Here is a 20,462-nt window from a genome sequence, read left to right as displayed (position 1 = left end):
AAAGGAGTGTCTCGCTGTCATTAAGTTTGCCTTTGCCCTGAGTACATTGTGCAGCTGTGTTGTAATCCCGCCACGTAGTGATCCTGCAGTTTTTATTCTGGGTTAAGGAGCACCTGGTCGGAGGACCTGCTGGACCTGTCTAATGACATAAATCTGTGTGCAGGAAATTAACAATTCCAAACTCCAGTCTTTTGAAGTTCAACCATTTTTGAAAATTAACTTTAATTATAACAGTTAGAATGAAAATGATTCTTTTGGTCGATTGCAATCTGAAATCAACTGGTGGTCATATCGCAGATGAAAATATCATTTCAATACTGTTAAAACTGTGGCTCTGTGACACAGATGCACAAAAAACTGAAATTAAACTCTCCATTCTGACACCTCGACAATCACACTTCCTGTCAGTGGCCGTCATCGTGCTGTTGAACTGTGGCTTGTGAAATTGTCTCTGATTTAAACTGAACAACTTCTTCCTGTGTGTGTTTGTGTGTGTGATGCTTTTTGTCCACAAAGGGATATTACTCTATGAGTCCCTATGATGATGGCTATGTAAGTTTCATATGTTTTCATCTTTACTCCCTGTCATCGCTCGGGTTCCCACCTCCTCTCCTTGTCTTCATGTCTGCCTCCCTCTTCCTGTACTGTACTTATACATTTCTTTGCCTGCTTTTTTATTCAGTCTGTATCCCCCACCATCTCCCTCTGGTCCTTACTACATATGTTGACCTAGTTTAAAGGGAGGTATACCTTTGTTGTAAAAATGACAGCTTTTGTTTGGTGCCCAGTTAAGCCAAACAAGAGCGCCACTTTAACGAGGTGCTCCGTCATGACATTCACTTGTTACAAAAGACCACAGTCATTGTCGTCTTTTTTAAGCTCAATGTTCTCAGGTTCAGTGTTCTCACCTCAGTGTTTGTTTAAAGGTTCAGTTTGTGTGAGAACTTGTTATGGAACAAGAATGGCCGACACAAGGTGATTTGATGTAAAGGCACTTCTCTCACGCTCAGGTTGTCAGGCAGGGTGGACTCAATTACAGTCATTTGAAAAGACAACCAGAACACTTCATAAAGTTGTGGTGGTTAATATCAGGCACTTGGGTTCAACATGTTAATTAGTATCTGACTGATTTATGGTCCGTGTCCTGTCTACTAACATTGAGGAGGAGGTGGGGCCACCAACCACCAGGTGGTTATTTTAGACACTTTGGCATCTGCCATTATGTTTGCCCAAATGAAAACTTTTCACCCGATTTAAATGCAGAAAACATGTGTTTAAATATTTACATTTCCCTTATTTAACTTCTGTTTGTTTGTAGTTACGTGTTTCTTTTGATTTATAGTTATTCATATAGAATTTATGGTTAAACTGTATTTAAACAAGTCTCACTTACAGTTCTTTGTGATAAGGCTTTGAAAACATCTAAGGAACAATTGGCAAATTAAAAAAAAAAGTATAAATGTATTGAAAGTTTTTGCCTTTTAATATCGGTGATGATGATTTTTTACCAAAACCTTTTAAAAATCCTCCTGAAATTGAAATGATTTAGGTTGTACATTTAAGAGCTTTTCTTGTTAAAAAGCACAGATAAAGAAAATAATTCTCTTTCCTCAATATGTATCTGTGATAAACTTAATGTGGATACCATTCTGAACCAGTGTCAGATATTTCAGGGAAACTCAGCTTAAATTTTTTGTAGAAGAAATCCAGATTTCAGTGTTCTTCCCTTCACTTCCATACTACCTGTTGCACAGCAAAGAAAAAATGTGTCCAGACCACATGAGACCTCAAGTGACATAGATCGCTCCCCTGACCTTTCACTGCTTCAGGTTGGGTTTCAGGCCTCAACATCAAATCCTGAGAAATAGTGGTAATTGGTTGTTTTTCACAGACACACACAAGTCGCCCACCCACCACAATACTATACTCGCCTGCATTTCCTTTTTTTCCTGAAACAACTACATACAGCTTTGTTAAAAAAGAAAGAATGACTGTTTTCCACTAACCCGTCCTCCGTGGTAGTTTTTATCTATCGAGTTATCTCCTTTTTGTCACTGACTGCATGGGCGATGTTGCCAAACAGTACGACACTGTGTGTCTGGGGATTCAGCATGTACCAAGAGCATGAACGCATGAAAAAATACTACAAATTACTCATTAGACCGTAGCTAGCTTGATTGTTTTAAATGGCAAACAACTGGGTAAGTTGAGCTACCAGAGGGACATCATGATATAACATGGGTTTTATTTCCCATTGTTTATAGATCAAAGGTGATAAATGTAGTTTTAAATAATGAAATACTTTCTGCTCCTCATTGTCCTTTTTCTCCACTTTCTCCGTCACCCTCGCAGGCCTCCTCAATGCTTCGAGCGGCCATCGCTCCACAGTAAGTGTTCAAATTGATTAGGTTTTCTGTTGCATCCAGTTTCTTCATAAAACATGACTTACTTGTCTTTTTTTGTTACAAATGTCCAGGAGATCGAAGGAGGGGCCGATGCTCCCCTCCCTTGACTACGAGAAGCTGAAGAAAGACCTGGTTGAAGGTGCAGACAGACTCAGGTCTCTGCTGCTTCAGGCACTGCGCTGGGTGAGAATTCATAATCCTATTTGTCTTACTCCATGTGTCACATTTTACACTCATTCACCTTTTTTTTTTATCACTAATACATTGAAACACTGATGGACAGATAACAATGTGACCTGAATCAGGTCCAGGAACTTATTTCATAACTTTTTTAAAACATTGTTAGTTAGGAGTGTTTTAACATTTTCACAGTTTCCAAGGGAATAAATCATGGATCTTAATGAAAAACATTGGCCGTGTTTAGGGGGCTGATCTCTAAGTGTGCAACTTGATTGAATTGAAGGGGACTATTGGGCTGTGGCAGCGGGATGCACTGTAGTTTTATTTTCCTTTGCCATTTGATACTATTTTTGACTGGATTTACTCAAAGTTAACCAGGGTGGTTTCAAAACATTTCATTATCATACTATTTGTCAATCTACTATAGGTAGATTAATTAGAGCATTGTGGGAGAAGAATATAATAAATTAAGGTTTTGCTTTAGGTCAACACAAATACAGCGTTTAGTGAGAATGAAGGAGTCACAGTCAGTTTGCGAGTCCAGACTTGATTGTTGTGTCTGTTTCTCACATTTTTTTCAGAGATTGACTCGCACACTCCCTGGTGAACAGAGAGACTCCGTGCTTCAGGCCTATATCAGCAATGATCTGCTGGAATGCTACAGCACTAAACAGGTGGGACCTAAAGCTTTTATTCTTATCACATTGTGTGGAGTTTTTCATATTCTTCATTGTAAGTGTACGTTTTTTTGTCTAATGACTACAAATCTATTTCTTTAGTACATCTCTCCTACAACTATATACAACAAACTTTATTTATGTAGCACTTTTCACTATTATGTTCATAAAATAGAGGGAAATAAAAAAGTTAAAATAAAAACATGTTTTAAGAATAGATTTCAAACAAATTAAGGATGTTGCCTGTCTGATTCCACAGTTTGGGTGCTGAGCAAAGGCCCAGGCATCTGTAGTCACCAGCCATGATCTGGGAATGCAACCACCAGAGCCAAATTACTTCTTGTCCACCAGCCACATTGTCTAATTAATCCCTAGGCTCTAATTTCATACCGATCTGAGCTGGTGAATAGGCATAATTTCTTGATGCTCACAACAAAACGCTACAACGTGTGGGCGACGAGCAAACTGGATATAGCATCTCAGATATCACGCATATCCTTCTGGGATACTGTACAAGTTATACTGTATTTTATAACTTTAGACTTTTATGAATATGATTTAAAATAACTTAAAGATAGAATGGTAAAAACACCAACAGTGGCTGTCGTGTGATCGTGGTGATCATCCACCTATGATGGCAGGAACAAGCTCTTTCAAATCTTTTACAGAAATTTGTAAAATGTTTATTTCCTAGAAAATAAAATGTATTTGCTGAAAATGATTAACAGAGAACTGAACTCATCAGACATGGAACACAACCATCAATCGTGATCTGTGGCTTTCCAAGGGTTTACTCGACTTGAGTTGGAATTTAATTCAATTTTTAGCTTATTGGAGATTTAAGTAAAATGTTCCCAGCCACAGATTGATATGCATTCTAAAGCAATTAGTCAAATTTACTTAAAGGCCCGAATAAGAAACATATTCTTATTTTCTCCCTCTCAAAAGATCTTCTTCTTCTTACACACTTTGTGTTTTTTCCCCTTTTCTTGTCATGTTCCCCTCACCTAGCCTTTCGCCGTGGGGCGTCATGTTCAAGATAATCCCTTTAACACAGAGTAAATGATCCTCACCTCACAGATGTTTTTTTTTACTCCAAGCCACCTCTGAATCATTTACTGCACAAACACAATAACAGTGGTCAGGCGTCACTGTCTTCAAATCACAACCCGAAATGTGTGTAATACATTGTCCTGAAGCATAAATTACTTTTGAGAAGAGAGTTTTCTTTGTAATGTTTTGATCAGAAAGGTGTGTGGGTGGATTCTTAATAAACTCATCGTTGTCAGGAAGCAAGTGTGAAACACTAAAAGTAGAGAATTTGATTCACAAATGTTCAGATGAGCAGATTTGTTTCATTACACACAAGTGTCACCAGTAAATGTGAACCATTAAGTCACAGCCTGATGAATGAGTCTCCCCTATTCTCAGCTCCCAAGAACCACCAAATTATTTCAGCGAGTTTTTTTGCTTCAGGGTGAGCCAACAGCAAAACAACAAACAAAAGCAACCTTAAGGCGAACAACCTAGATTCAAATGAAATAAACAAAACTCCTAACTCCTAGGTTTAAACTAAAATGCTACCCACCCCTACCTAACCGGGCTGGTACATCAAGCAACAGAGCTTAACACATTTCATAAGGAACAATTCCAGCAGCAGCGAGAGGAGAGACTGCAGGAGGTGGGGGAAGCCGTCCTCTTAACCTGCAAGCTTGGAGGCTGGAACCAATCAGCTCCCTGGAAACAAACCTACACACTCACAGTCAATCACCCACTCAGTCAGTCATTGAGCCAAACACACCTGCAACACATCACACACCAGCACCACAGCAGAGAGAGAGGGAGAGAGAGAGAGAGATCCGCAACACAGCCACAGCAGATTAAAGCACATACACTGATGCATTTCATACGACCTCAGGGTCGTGACAACAGCTATCAACTGTATTAAAGTGATTACCCAGTGATTTAGCTCTGTGTACCATATTATGTAGGGAGAACAAATAAAATGTCTGTCAGTATTTGCTTGGTTACAGATCTAAAACTTAAACCAAACCTTAAACAACTTCATGTTGGAAAAGAAGATTAATAGCAAAAATAATCAATTTATGTCACTAAGTGAACAGGGTGAATGTAATGTTTGTATCTAGTTTTCATCTTTATAAGAGTCTGTTTATTTGTTCGATTTTCATTTCTCTTTCACAATATTATAGGATGCAACTTAAATGGTGCCTCATTTCACCACCTAGCCACATACTCTATAATTACAATGACTGAATATATAAATATGTAATATATGTAATAGTTTCCACACAAAGTACATACTGAGTCAGGTGAGTTTCATTTTCATTTCTGTGTAAAGAGACAAACTGCTTCACAAAAGGACAGTGAGGTGGTAAGACGACTAATGTATAATTGTTTCTATGTAATCACAGCTTTGCATTAGTCTGAATAATTTTCCACTTTCCAAGTGCCCCCCCATCTGTCATCTGTCTGCTATAATGTCCTTTTGTGGGGGGGGGGGCAGATAAACAAACAAATACATAAATCACTTTAATAAATAAATAGATTGGCATTCGTCAGCAGAAAGTTTGACATCGTTGTCTTCAAAGTATAAACTTATTATGTCATTACTTTAAACTACCCCACATTCTGTGTCTCCATAGAAAACCGTGGTTCATTTATTGAGGTCGAAGAACGAGATTGTCCGGCAATACATGGCTCGTCTCATCAATGCATTCGCCTCCCTAGCAGAGGGTAAGTGCTCCGCTGCCATTCCATTTGGTTAAGCATCATTTTTTCTTTTGTAAGATGAGTCATTGTCTTAACTGGATCCATTGGAAGATGTATAGATTCATGGACTGACCTGGCTGACCTGGCTTTTATCATAAAACCACTAATGATTCTCTGTAAGTCATTAACTGTGGAGGACATCTTGTAAAGAGACAATGTTGGAAAGACATATCATTTGTGCTGAGCCAGATAATTTTAGTTTCTTCAGCCATTAGTTAACATTTGTTCTCAACAATAAGGAAAAGTTGAAGTGGTTGAAATATCAGCTTTGGTTTATTTAGGGTGATAATTCTGGTGTGTTGTCATGGGTCCAACCGATTTATCAGTTTGGCGATAAAAACATCCATTATGAGCCTTACAGAGACATATCAGTTTAATATGGAAACTTTGAATTTACAGAAATTATGCAGAACATGTGCATTCATATTTTTCTGAATTCAAGTTCGACCTATTTGGTTGTATTTGAAGTTATTAACGATAAGTTTATAGTTAAACTGACAAATATCAAGCATCAGCTACATGTCTTTGTCACGAGGGTTTTGATAATGTCATCTTAACAATTTATGAATATGTTTACAGGCATCAGAAATGTTTTACTCCCTATTATTGGAATCAAAAGCCACACTTTATTGTTGTCCTCACCAGTGCTCTTCTCAACTGTACACATGAAATAAATGACCAGATGTATCTTTTATGTGTTTTTTTATGTGTTTTTTTAGAGTTTGATATTGTCTACTGAGGCATTAAATCGCATTGATTATAATCTCATGTTGTGTTTACAGGTCGGGTTTACCTCTCCCAAATCCCCATTCTTCTGAAACTTCAGATGGAGATTCTCAGGGAGGAGGAGAAAGACACCCTTACGAGAGAGAACGTGCTCGTTGCCCTGCAGAAGCTCAGCCTCAGGTACATTTTAATAAGACCAGTATAAAGTCTTGCAGTTTCCTTACATGGTAACCAGTCATCACCCTTAAACTAAACCAGTCAGGAGGCAGTCTTAATGACAAGCTAAGGTTATTCATATATTACTTCTTTTAAAATGTGATGACATCAGGAAACTCACATTTGAAAGTTTATTCTTGCTGTATTAAAATGAACAGTTCTTGTTCTGTTAAGGAACACAAATATCTTTGTTTTAATTCATTTTAGTATATTGGACAAGATGGTGAATGTCCCTTGTACATAATAATTTCTTTGCAGGAGGAGCCAGCAGACGGCCATGATTGCAGACAATCTGATTAGCTGGCTAGTGGATGAGCTGCAGGACTCTGACTGCCTGACTGACAACAGCCTGGTGTACTCTGCAGCTCTGCTTATGAATCTGTGTCTGCGAACAAAAGGTGAAGACGAGACTCCAAACCCTACTGAGAAGTCTTCCTTCCAGTAATGTATCTTATATAACATTGATCTAAATTACAAACAGTTTAGCTTCACCCACTTTTAACAATTTCTCATTTAGGGTAATGCACACAAGGTGAGGTGCAGACTAATTAAAGGGGTACTTTGTTATTTGGGGACTGTCACTTGCATCTGAGTGTTTTCCAATTAACCATAGGAGACTCTGGGAAATTGCTGGTCCTATCCAAGAAATAGACTGGCACAAAATTGAGATATATGTTCATGCTGGAAATTTGTATCGCCTTTTGACAGAGGCAGACTCCTGTTTCCCTTTGTTTCCAGTCGATAGGCTATGTTAAGCTAACTTAATCAACTTCTAGCTGTAGCCTAATATTAACCATCCCTGAGAGCAGTATCACCAGAAGGAGTGAATGTGTACAATTCGCACCACCTTAATCCAACGTACTATTCTTTATACAGTATTTGGATGACACTGCAGTTGTATAGCCAAAGTTTCATGAAGAGCATTTTAATAGTCCATGATGTTATATAAATCAATTGTAATGTCTTTTAAAGCACCATAATAGTCTTTCTATCTAACTTTAATCCTTTTAGATGATTTTGTTAAGGGCAGAGTAAAGGCCTTTATTGTTTTATGCTTGAATGCAAAGCAGAATTTTAGTGTTATTTTCTCTTAGTTCATATCTACATCTTGGTTCACATCCGCCCCCTGTACTACACATATGCAGTGAACAAAGATATACTCTGTTTGTCAGTGCTTCCTTTATTTTGTCTCTGTTGCCCCGGGGTCTGCTTTCTATAAAATGTCACAGTGAAGTAGTGCATATCATGTTTGAGTGGTTTTACTATTTTTACTCACGGAAAGAAAAAACTACTTGGCTGGAGGGATTCATTAATTATTAATCTGAGGGAAAGAAAATCCTTTGTTAAATCAAATATTATTGGACGAGCAAGAAAGACTTCTGGGTTGTTAAATTGAATCATGTGTGCATCTTTGTGTGTCTGTGTGAATGTGTGTTTGTGTTTTGGATGGCTGTGTTTGTACAGGAAAAAGGAAGTGTGCAGAGAACGCCAAGCATGTACTGAAGGTTCTAACCGACCTCCTCGGACACGAGAACCACGGGGTGATGCACACATCTGTCATTGTTTGCACACTGATGTGACAACCACCATGTGCACAACAGACACACACATTCACAGAGGGTGTAAAACATGGATACAACAAACATATTCATAAAAATACATATGCATTCACATATTGAGACAACAGAATCAATATTTGTACAGTATTCACAGAATACACACAAAAACATTAATGAATAGTATATTTGAATAGTATAAATCAGACACATCAAGATTGACTTATATATCAATAAATAACCTATATTTTATCAGATGTCGATTGCTGTTGCAACTTCACTATTTCTTTTTTCTCTTCCTATCTACTATGATTACCGTAGGTTTACGTTAGCATCCAGGACCTAAAAATATTGTATAAACATAGCTCCATCTTTTGTATCTATGTTTTGTCGTAGCTGCAATTACACAAGTTGTTACCACATGGCCTGAGACCATAAAGATAGATGTGCCTGTGTCACTTTGCCTTCCTCAGATTCAACCATATGTGAACGGAGCCCTGTACAGCATCCTGTGTATTCCCTCTGTGAGACAGGAAGCCAGAGAGATGGTGAGATAGCACAAATGTCTTCACCTGCATTGAGGAAACAGATGCAGTTTGTGTTTGGCTCTGCGTTTGTCTTCCCTCATGTCATCACACAGCCGGTGTTTGGAGGGGAAACAACAGGTGTTCACAGTCATGAGATACAGTCACCGTACACTGATACTGCTGGGTTTAACTCGTGTCAGTCAAAATGAAGTCACTTGCATGGTTTACATGCAAGCTGGAAGCTAACTAGAAAACCAGCCCTTGCATTTATTTGTGATGTGTTTCACTCGCGTGAGCAGAGTGTCGAGGAGATTCTACGCTGCTACAGCAAAGAGGAGAACCCAGACCTTAACAGACAGATTGAGTTCATCATCAAACAACTGAACTCAGGTGAGTGAAGTATATTATTATTTATATATATATATATATATATATATATATATATATATATAAATATATAAATAATATATTATGTATTAAAATGTACTCTACATGTGCCTTTTGGAATTGTATTCCAATGAGAATTAAATTTACTGTTGCTGTTTTTTGGAAATTCTACTGACTGGTTTCTGTTCCAACCAGCTGAGGAAGAGGGGCCAGAATCAGACGATGAAGAGGAAGAGGACGACAATGATGTAAGTCCACCTCTCAACCCATCAGACACTGATAAGCCGGTGCTTTACACCATCATAGCATATGTCCATTATTACATGATTCGGCACAACCATAGGAATATGTTACCTATGACAAATCAAAAGATTGAGGAACTGAGAAAATGAGGGTGAGAGGAATCACAACAAGAAAACAACACTTCGTATTTTGACACCTTTCTCAAACCTGTAGATGGCAATCTCAGCATGACACAGATATTGGGTGTCACCCACCTGTGTTTTTGTGTGTGTGTTGGGGTGATGATCCTAGCAGGTTAGGTGAGAATGTGGGTTATCAAGATAAGGTACATGGTAGTAAGCTAAAAGTGGAAATGGCTCTCAGGGTGTCCCAGTGGTATAGACCACAATGTTCTCTTGTTGGTACCTTGGGTCAGTGCAAAGCATTTTTGTGTTTAAACTGGTTTGTAGACTCACATCAATGTTATTACGAACAAGTTAATTTGAACCATTGTCGAGTAACCTTGTTGGTTAGAGCACCTCAGGGGCTTTAACATTTTGATTTAACAATAGGCGGAAACAAGGCAGAGGTCACTGTGTCGGCTGGGCTGATTTCTGTATTTGATTTTATACTGTCAACAAATCTAGATATAAAAAAAAAATCTAAATGACTGACACTGCTCGTCCAAGATGTCTTTTGTGACCTTTATGTTTCATGTGTTCCCGACAAACACTGTATGTCCTCCACAAATCACATCATTGTAACTGCTTTATTATTCTATCCTGTGACAGGAAGATTTAATGGAGACAGATCTCGACAAAGAGGAAGTTCTCCAACCACAGCCCAGGGAACTGACTGGAGAGAGTCTGCTCACCACAGAGTACCTGGGAGTAAGAGATTATATATTTTCATATGTGTTCATATGCACTGTATGTACAGCTCAACTAAAGATGTCGTTGGTAGCTACGCAGACATGGTTCAACCCTCTACAGCATAAAGGAATTAAATCAGTAACTCACAACAGTTTCTTACTAAAGGCAGACAGACAAGACCGTGTACATAATTATTTTACAGTGAGAAAACCCCTGCATCACATAAACCATTGTGAATGATCCCTTTCCAATGACTCCCATTCACCCCTTCAGACCGCAGCATGTTAGAGAGGGAATTAATGGTGAGCTCCACTAATCACAGCTCTATTACACCTGAGGATTGTGGGTAGTGTAGTACGTCTTCTTGACATCGTATATAAATACATGAAACATATAAACTACTTGTGTCCAGCCCATGACATAGTGCTTTCCTACATGTGTCTACGTTACTTATCTTGTGTTTTATTGTGTAGATCATGACCAACATGGCTAAAGTGAAGAGGAAGTCCACCCCTCTGTCGCAGCCAAGTGCTGACGAACCCCTGCAACGGCCAGTCACACCGAGTTCTCATCGTAATGTCAACACCGTGTAAGTTAAATACACGCACAGTTCAAGTTAGGCTGCATCCACACCACCACGTTTTCATTGGAAAACTCATTAACTCTGCAGCTGAACTTGTTGTCTTTGTTAACAGCTGTTGCGCGGTTGAATTTTGTATTTTACAATGATACAACTGCTTACATGTGTACAACGGCATGTGCATGCCCAGTGTACATGAGTGGTCATGTCGCATGCATTTTCAGGCTTGTTAGTGTGGACGGGGATTAAACGTTTGTATGGACGGAGATCGTGTTTGAAAACACATAGTAGTATGGATTTAGCTGTAGTCTTTACTCTCAAGCTGACATGTTGTGTTAAAGAGGTGATAGAGACAGGAAGTGTGATGGATAAGGTTTCACTTCTGGCTTCAAAGTGATTATACATATTATATTTGACAACACAAATCTATATTCAGATGAAAAAACCAGAGAGAGGCCTAATTTTTCTCGAGGCTTATCAAATTCCAACAGCACAAATAGGTCAGTCCAATGTAAAGGTCTTTTCTTTTCTTTTTTTTTACAGTGATTGAGTTGCCTTTTTGTAAAGTCAAACTAGTGCAGTAGGTCACAGCGAGAATGTTTCCAAACACTTTTTTCAATTGATTTACCACAAAGCCTGATGGAATTGTTCAGGAGTGAGTCTGCAGGACAAGACAGGAACTGGGATTTCTTTGTATTGAAAGGCAGATCATTGTCAATGCCAAGTGTAAGTGTAGACAGCACGGATAAAAGAGAGAGTATTATTTTAGTGTAATGGATATGACAGCAATGAGGGATCAGTGTCCTACACATGACCTGGCCCACGAGATAAGACAACATCAACTCGCCGCCGGTAATTGATACACTGGTTTTATAAGCTGCTTGCAATATTTATCTTTATTGATTTTTATATATAAAACATTTAGGCGTTTTCATACATGAACTGAAAATTGGATCCAGACATTTTTCAGAGTTTTCCTTTATTATACATAGAAGGCAGCATGAGATTGCCCGGGTCAGACACGTTCACAACAACATAGAAATGTCCAGAACATGGCAGATAAATTCTCCTGCGGAAATCACGTTTTTGTTTACAGCTCATTAACACCCCCTCTCCTGAATATTTCAGTCAAATGTCCAGAGATGAAATTCCTCAGTTCAGTCGTTTATTATCCCAGGTTGGAAACTTGGTTTGCAGTCAGATGCACCAGATAGAGACGACAACACAGTGCATTGAAAATAATTACACCTACTCGAATACGACAGTACAGATATGCAGAGGTCTCCTATAACATACTTAAATAAAAAAGTGCAGCATCACAGCACCACGATCCACAGTTATGCTAATTAATTATGCTAAAATAATGTGCAAATTGAGTTATTGCACATGGAAAATGAAAGGTCTTACAGAACCTGAGTGATATTGTTTGTGTGTCATGTGTAGTGATTATCGGGCTGGTAGTCAGGGCTGTGAGGTCAGCAGGGACAGTGATTACCCTCTGAGTCTACAGAAGAGCGAGGAAGGAAGTCTGCCTCCCTCCAGATACAACTCCAGACCTCCTACACGCTCCGGCAGTCGCCCGAGCACTTCTGACTCCCTACGTCACAGCATCGGTGGGTAGATCTGGTTCTGTCTCTGCATCGTGTTCTTCCTCATATGGTTTTTAACATTTAAAAGAAGCCTGATTTCAAAAAAGGGTTAAACAATGCTGCTCTGACCGTGTCTAATACTTGTGGCTGTTCATCAAATGTTCTCAGTCAGATTTCTCGTATTTCCTACATCATGCATTGAAAATCATTTGAGGGTCAATTTAATTTCCCTTCCACCTGTTGCTCTTTATTTAGTTTGTATTGGATTTATTTTATGTGATGCCAAGAGTCTATGAGGAACAGAAGGCAACTTCCTCCGAGAGCAGAAGGGATAAAGACTCAGCAAAATGGCTTTCCATAAAACAAACGTCAGCGTAGCATCAGGTTTTTTGCTGATGTGTGAAGTGTGTAACAGCCAATTTGGTATCGATCCAAAATGAGTGTGACCACGTTCTAATATTTCCCCGCTCTCACTTGCAAAAACACAAACACTCAGACTCAGAGTGTGGCCGGTTGTCCCAGGAGTCAGAGCTGGACGGACTTTATGAAGGACAAGCCACAAAAGGACGCTCCCGGGAGGAACGCAATGGAGACCTTGCCAGGTAAACTGACACACAAAGGTTAACTAAACACACATACATAATGAGACTGTTTGTGTGGTAATGGCTGGAACAGTCTTGATGTTCTCCGCAAGAGGCTATATTTGATTATAATGTTTTAAAATAGTCTGACACTGTCGTCCAATGGTTTCCCATCACAGGCCTCCTGCTTCACTGCTCAGAAAACATCCACACTTTGAATATTAAGAGCAAGAAGCATTGTCATGGACGTCGTAATGGGCATCAGCTCAGGGACTGATGCAAATCAAAAAACAAACAACATATCTCAGCCGAGGCTCCCGTAAAACCCTGAGGTGTGTGCCTGTGTGTGCCTGTGTGTGTGTGTGGAGAGACTTGGCAAGAGTGTTGTTTGACACCGATCGGTGACTCAGCACTGCCAAGCTGCTCTGTGAGGCTGTGACATGCGTTTTAAACGAGCAGGACCCACAAAGAGGCCCATTCAGCAGAACCTACCTCTGTTTCTCGTCTCCTTAAAATCCCTGAAGAACTTGACTACTGAATCCCACCCATCAGTAATGAGTCCCAGGAAACCACTTCAGTTATCCTCCCACCCCTTCCCCCAGGAACGTAAAACACCTCCACAATACAGCCTTGCTGAGTCTGACTCCAGTCGCCTCATTTCACCCCAGTTTGGAGACGGAGATTTGTATAGTGAGAAGACAGGGATTTCAAGATAGTCATTGATGTTTAGGGGAATAGAATCTTGGCCACACAGCGAGGTGGCAATGATTGAAGGGGAAGATGTCTATGTTGGTCTTTTGTTTTGAGGTTAATGAACATATTTTGTTCTTTTCAAACACATTCAGTTCCTCAAAGGAGCACATTGGGTGTCCGGGCTGGTTTCCATTCAGACACATTTAGAAATGGGAGTCTTGTCACCTTGTTGCTCTTCTGGTGGCTGAATTTATGGGAAGGAATTGAGTGATTGAAAGCGATATTTACCTCCACCAAGGAGGTTTTGTTTTCACCCCGTCCATTGGTTGGTTTGTCAGCAGGATTAACCAAAAACGACAGAACAGATTTCCGAGAAACTCTGGGGAAGGGGGACATAGGCCGAGAGAGACCCTGTTAAATCTTGGCATGTGTCTTGAAAGGAAAGAATTTAAAAAAGATTTTGTTCATTACAAAACCATGGGGGGACAAATTAGAAAAGCAGCCCACCACAGTCTACATATTTAATGGGAAACAGAACTCTTTAGTCTACAGTTATGAATATAGAGCTTCACTTTATAGTGTTCAATCGCACCAGATGATATCAGGGATATTAGAGCCAATACCTCTGTGAGCAGACACAAGAATGCACAGACAGAAATCCATCCATGTATTATGGTATAGGATGTCTCCATGGGATGTAGGTCATTTGGCTCCTGCCTGATAATCACATTTAGTCACTGTGATGTCTCTCACATTCCCAGACATAAATACAAACTACTGTGTTGTGGTTTTAGTAACACAAGATGTTTTTTACTCCTGCTGTAACAGGAGGACAGAGGATGGGAAGATACAGTAGCTAATAGTCTCAACACAACTTTTTTAATAACTTGTCAATAAAGTTCTATCTAATCTAATCTGACCAAGCCTATCCTCTGAATTTCAAAGCTTGAACAAAGGCGTTTTTAAAAAATATTTTTATGAAAAAGTTGAGTACAAAGGTTGCACTAAACATTATAAATGGGGAATAGCTAAGGAAGAAACATATAAATCTTGAAAGTTGCACGTCAGATCTGTTTGATCTCTGCCAAGGAGGTTATGTTTTCAGACATGTCAGTTTCCATGTTGGTTGGTATTTAAGCAAGATTACGCAAAAACCTTCAGATGGATCTCACTTACTAACTCCAACTTGGTGGAAGGATGGGGGAGCCCATTCAATTTCTGTGTGGATCCAGATCGGGGCTCAGATCCAGCAACTTTTTTCACTTCATTGCAAATGGACCTTTTGCAATTTCACAGGGAATAATTCTGGCCCTCGATGACCTTGGCAGAGGTCTGCGCTCTAATGTGTGCCATTCTAGTTCAGAAATACATAAATGCTGCCTCTGAACATTTAAACTTTTTATTTGTACTTCAGTACTTTGAAAACATAAACATATCATATGAAATCACAATATTATAGACATGCAACATAAGTCGGCACCTGAAGAATGTGTGTGATGTGGATGACTCTGCTGCCCCTACTTGGTATCACAGATACATCAATATAATAGTCTGGCTCGGGGGCTATTGACTGAAACAAGAGAAACTGATTATGTCAAGTGTCAAGAGCAAGAAGCTTGTGCAAGATCTGTGTTGTACCCGGGACATCCATGACCTCTGTGCTGTGATACCGTGTGGAATATGATCTGCAGAAATGTGAGCTGTAAAAGTTATAAAGCATAAATCATTATTTATTTCTTCTCTTATCTTCCTCCTCTTTTCTCTGTCAACAGTGCTGATTTTATCCATGCGTTTACAAGCAAGCCTAAAATTCCCCAGACACCTGACATGGCGGACGGCCAGAACGGAACTAGACGGCGTCCAAACCTGGCACCTCAGTTTTCCCAGTCGGAGCCGCAGCACAGAAGCCGGCCAGGTACCGCCAGCTCTGCGGAAGGAGGCGGATCCCACAGTGGAAGTAAGTGAGGCTGCCTGCTTTGGTGAATATCCGCTCCAGTTGAATTCTCTGCTGCTCACACTGGAAGATTACCAGCTGCCAATTGAGAGTCCAGTGTTTTGTTTTTTTCAAAAAATTAAGTTAGCTAAGAAACTCCCAGTTCTAATTCAAGATGAGCTAAGCAGAGTGGACATGAGGACGTTTTCTGTAACTTCCCATCAGTCGCCTGTCACATTTTAAAGCATGAAACTTGAGCTTATCCACCATCAGGTAGATAATGTGAATACAATCTGTCCCCCACCTGTTTTACATCCCTGTAATATCCTAATTGTCTTCATCACAAACCTGTTTTACCTGAACAGTTCACTGTTCTGAATTCAAAAGCAGATTTCTCAATAGAACTGACAAGAGGATTAATGATCACAGATCACTTCAGTTTCCCTGAAGTTCACATCTTGGGTTACATACAAGAAACGTTTAACTTTTAACTAGAGGTCAGTAACAAAACCTGTCTTTACTTTCTTACAAAGCTTTTGTATAACTCTTCATTCACAGTGTTTCTGAAGCACTTAAAGCTGAAAGCACAGAAATGGAGCAGAGACAGACTGTAAAACACAAGGCTGGTCAGACGCCCTTCAGATGAAGGAATGGACATTTTTATGTTGCGTGAGCAGAAACATTGATAGTTTAGGCCACAGGACTTTGTCAGATGTCTATGAATCTTGATGGCTCTAAGAAGACCAGAAAAAGATTAAGCTATAGATATTTGTAGTCTTATATTCACAGAGAATGGAACCACCCAACCATCACTCATTGCTGATACACAGCATTTAAAATATATATATATTTTACAAAATGTGAAAAGCTAACTGTTAGTATTTGTTAAACAAAGGCACCGTTCAGACCAACATGACCGTGTCTCATATTTATCTGCTGTCAGCTTCGCATCCTAAACACAGAAGTTGAGTCACTGCAGGGAAGACTGCCTGATCGGTTGCTCTGGTGCTCTTAGTCAGGTGATAACATCTCCCGATGCTCTCATGCGTCTGAATTGCATTTGATGAGCGATTACCTCCGGCTCTTACGCTGGCTGCTCTTACCAGAAAGCCTGTAATAGTGGCTAATGGTCACTCAGAGCCACCACATCCTCGTCCTGTGTGCGTTGTGCTCTTGAGGTCTGGCAAGTGTCAGGCATCTATTGATTCATAAGGAAGTCACTTAATTGTTGCTCTGCTCAAAGGGCAATAAGTAGACATGCACGCCACGGCAAACAAAATCTAAGTTTTACTGTTATCTTCTAAAGCTTTTATTGGCACGCACCGTGTAAGCTTTCACCTGTGTTTGATTTCCCTTCAGCTGCACACCCACTCCAATTATGGTCAAGTTATAACTTGAAACTGGAAACTAGCCTTTTAAAAGCAGTAAAATGAATCTGCATGAGAAATCTAAGTCTCTACATGTGTGGAAAAGATTTGTATTTGTTAAAAAAAACAAGCTCAGTGGTTTTAGTTGTATTTGATACTGTAGAAAAAAAACACATGCAAACACACTTGGTCAGTGGAAGAGGCCAAGCAGTTGCCCGTCTTGAAAATCTACTGTGTCATTCAGGCAATGACTGTATTTGTGTATTCGGATTGTGTCTCACATCAACTTAAGATCCTATTACGCTCGAACGGGTTGTGGGTTGTCCACTAATGAGAATATCAGTGGTTCAATCCCCAGCTGCTCCATTCCACATGCCGAGGTGTCCTTGGGCAAGACACCGAACCCCAAATTGCCCCTGACGACTGTGCCGACAGTGTGTGAGTGATGAGAAAGAGAAAGTGCGGCATGTAGATGCACTGTATGAATGTGTGTGACTGTAAAGAGTTTTAAGTGTTCATTAAGACCAGTGAAGTGCTTTGGAAAATACATTTACCATTATTTAGTTACACTGTTCCCTGCTTTGTATCGTGTCCACAGATATTCACAGCAGCACTCCTTTTTTTAAAGTCTCTGTTACCACAGCACTGATGTCATTTCTTTGTTAAATGAACGAGACTTTACAAGCTCAGAAATCTTATCATCCACATTTTAAGGCCATAACCATCTTTTTAAATTGATTTCCACTAGAAGCCTCTGCTGCCTGTCAGGCGTCATTATGCCTAATATTTGTTGCTTGGCGGCATCTCGCTGCAGAGAGGAAACATCTACACGCTGAGGCAAGATCCCCTCAAGGCCCATGTTTGGAGAGCGCGTCTGCTGTGACTGACAGAGACGCTCCTTTTCACCGAGGAGACATAGAGGAGGCGTTTGTGTGGCTGACGGGGGGCCACCCACTCAGCCAGCACAAACAAGGAGGGGAACTGCTGCTGCCCTGTCGTGTAGAGAGGATGGAAACAAAAAGAGAGCTGCATAATTCCACCCAAGTCGAGTCGACAACACTGAGTTCACGTGATGACAGCTCCATGTTGTTTGGAGGTTTAGAAGGTGGAGGAAGTGCGGCAGGATCTTTGAGGACTGTCGCTCTGGTCCTGAGTGATAAATGTGATGAGAAAACCAGATTTTTCTTTTTCCTCAGACAAGTAGGGAAGCTTTTAAACAAATTGAAATCAAACCTCCAGGGCAGGATAATGATGTTCGGGTGTGTTCAGCAGCTAAACATGTAAAATCTAAACAGATTCTGGAATCAAATTTCATCGTTGTTAGGAGAAAAAACATCTCATACATAAATAATGATTCCAAGATGTCTTTCTTTTTTAGATTTCTTAAAAAATATGGAAGAAATTATCTTTTCACTGATAAGTTGAAATCTTGACTATTCTACCTTCTCTTCTTCTTCAAACCCCCCCACCAATTCTTCCCACATCCTTCCCTCCTGTCCACCCTCCCTCCCTCACGTCCCTCCCTCCCTCCTCCTCCAGGCAGCCAGTCAAACAGGAGGTGAAGAGGGAGCTGTCACCGTGCAGTAGCGGTATCTCCCCACAAGCATCGGGCTTCCTGTAACACCATACCCCCAGGTTGCGATCAGGGTCAGAGCAACAGAGATGGTCGAGGATCGGCAGCGAGGGTGGAGGAGGAGGAGGAGGGGCTGGAACAATGTGAAGGATTGTGGCTCTGCATTTTCCTCCTCCCCCTCTTTCGTCTTTAGTGCAGACTTCCTTCTGTAACATTATACGCAGCCGAGCAATAATCACGACCCCCCAGCCGTGCAGCACTGTACACCTTGTAGCCTGAGCTAACCTCCCAGTTCTCCACTCTCTATCAAGGCGATAGTTGTAACCCCTAAATATTCACAGAGATGGATAACTCCCATCCAATCTTGTCACTTACGTCACTTATCACAACTAACGACTTTAGGATGCTTCAAAACTCGTCCTATGACTGTCACAAAGTTGAATTATTTAAGAAGAGGCACAGCTCTTTCTTTTACTCGATTGAACACCTATGAGAAAAAACACTCCTCATTTGTAAATGTCTCATCTTGATTCTACAAATGTATAATCGTCTGAATTTCCATTTCCATTTTGTATAAATTGGTTTTTGACTGTGATGAAAACATATCGTGGCACACGTGGATGCCACCGTGGTCTCCCAACAGCAACCAGAGACAAACAACACGCATTTCATCATACTTGTATTATCTTTTAACACACGAGAGCAAACATAAAGTCAACTTAAAGGGGTGGAGCAGTTTCTGCTGGAGGTTTATCTTTGCAGCTCACTCCTTTTCAGTTTCTCTCCTGTGTCTCTCCTCAGGTGTGCATCTCCCATGCCGGTCTGTGTGTCTCTCTTTTGAATCCATGGAGACTTAATTGGCCAACTAGTCTCAGCTGTGCACATCCCCTCTCCCTGGTTCACCTGGAGGTGCTCACTGAGCCTCCTCTACATACAGAGGGAGAGCACCTCCACCTGCACCAGAGGATCAACCAACAGAGGTGAGAGCTGTCAGCTGATTGATCCTCTGGTTTAAAAGGCAGCAGCAGACACGTGTGTGAAGCTCATAGAGAGACTTCATGAGAAACACAGAGACTCAAAGAGACATGAGCAGAGACTGAGCGGAGCTGGAGGACAGAAGACATTGCTGGATTCTTTACGTTTATGTTTGAGTTAATAAAAGAATGCTGAAAGCAACATGTTCATCTCTGGCTGTGTGTGGGAGACCCCCGTGGTATTGGACGTCGCCACACATCCATCCACTTGTACAGATAAATGCTCCAGTTGTTCTTCAACTGTAAAACATATATCAGTGTAGCTGCTCTTGTTTAATGTGCGCTCCAGAAATGTTTACAGGAACGAGACAGGTCCTCACAATTCTTGTCAGGCTAGTGCATATTTTAAATGATAATAGAAACGGCTTGTCATTGTTGATATACAGAAAACTATCTATCTGACAAAAAACTTGAAATAGTGTAAATGTCTTAAATCCAGTTCTGCAGGTGTCTTGATGTATATTTTCTTGACGGGTTTTTGTGCATTTGCATTGGGAAAAAAACGATTTTGATATGTTGTAAGTGGTTTGAAATAAATGTGACATGCCACCTCA

The 20,462-nt window shown here is 40.3% G+C and overlaps 1 protein-coding gene across 9 annotated transcripts in view; it reads left to right on the top strand.

Annotated features, from left to right (window-relative positions):
- LOC109636639 (lisH domain-containing protein ARMC9) overlaps positions 1 to 20,462 on the top strand; it is a 26,334-nt gene extending 5,872 nt beyond the window's left edge. For 4 of the 9 annotated variants that reach the window (XM_069521871.1, XM_069521874.1, XM_069521872.1 and 1 more), the window contains exons 10-26: positions 517 to 552; positions 2,353 to 2,387; positions 2,477 to 2,588; positions 3,167 to 3,259; positions 5,926 to 6,016; positions 6,835 to 6,958; positions 7,253 to 7,392; positions 8,459 to 8,535; positions 9,024 to 9,098; positions 9,377 to 9,467; positions 9,660 to 9,712; positions 10,478 to 10,576; positions 11,032 to 11,147; positions 12,582 to 12,751; positions 13,224 to 13,329; positions 15,774 to 15,958; positions 19,676 to 19,866. In XM_069521871.1, the coding sequence (XP_069377972.1) occupies positions 517 to 552; positions 2,353 to 2,387; positions 2,477 to 2,588; positions 3,167 to 3,259; positions 5,926 to 6,016; positions 6,835 to 6,958; positions 7,253 to 7,392; positions 8,459 to 8,535; positions 9,024 to 9,098; positions 9,377 to 9,467; positions 9,660 to 9,712; positions 10,478 to 10,576; positions 11,032 to 11,147; positions 12,582 to 12,751; positions 13,224 to 13,329; positions 15,774 to 15,958; positions 19,676 to 19,731 (1,659 nt within the window). In that variant the 3' untranslated portion in view covers positions 19,732 to 19,866. Of the gene's footprint in view, positions 1 to 516; positions 553 to 2,352; positions 2,388 to 2,476; positions 2,589 to 3,166; positions 3,260 to 5,925; positions 6,017 to 6,834; positions 6,959 to 7,252; positions 7,393 to 8,458; positions 8,536 to 9,023; positions 9,099 to 9,376; positions 9,468 to 9,659; positions 9,713 to 10,477; positions 10,577 to 11,031; positions 11,148 to 12,581; positions 12,752 to 13,223; positions 13,330 to 15,773; positions 15,959 to 18,840 lie in introns of all 9 variants that reach the window. The other 5 variants (XM_069521876.1, XM_020098469.2, XM_069521875.1 and 2 more) reach the window with 3 other exon arrangements.

Source organism: Paralichthys olivaceus, chromosome 3, assembly GCF_024713975.1.
Source record: "Paralichthys olivaceus isolate ysfri-2021 chromosome 3, ASM2471397v2, whole genome shotgun sequence".
In the NCBI taxonomy this organism is placed as follows: Eukaryota; Metazoa; Chordata; class Actinopteri; order Pleuronectiformes; family Paralichthyidae; genus Paralichthys; species Paralichthys olivaceus.
This window is presented reverse-complemented; position numbering and strand designations above follow the sequence as displayed.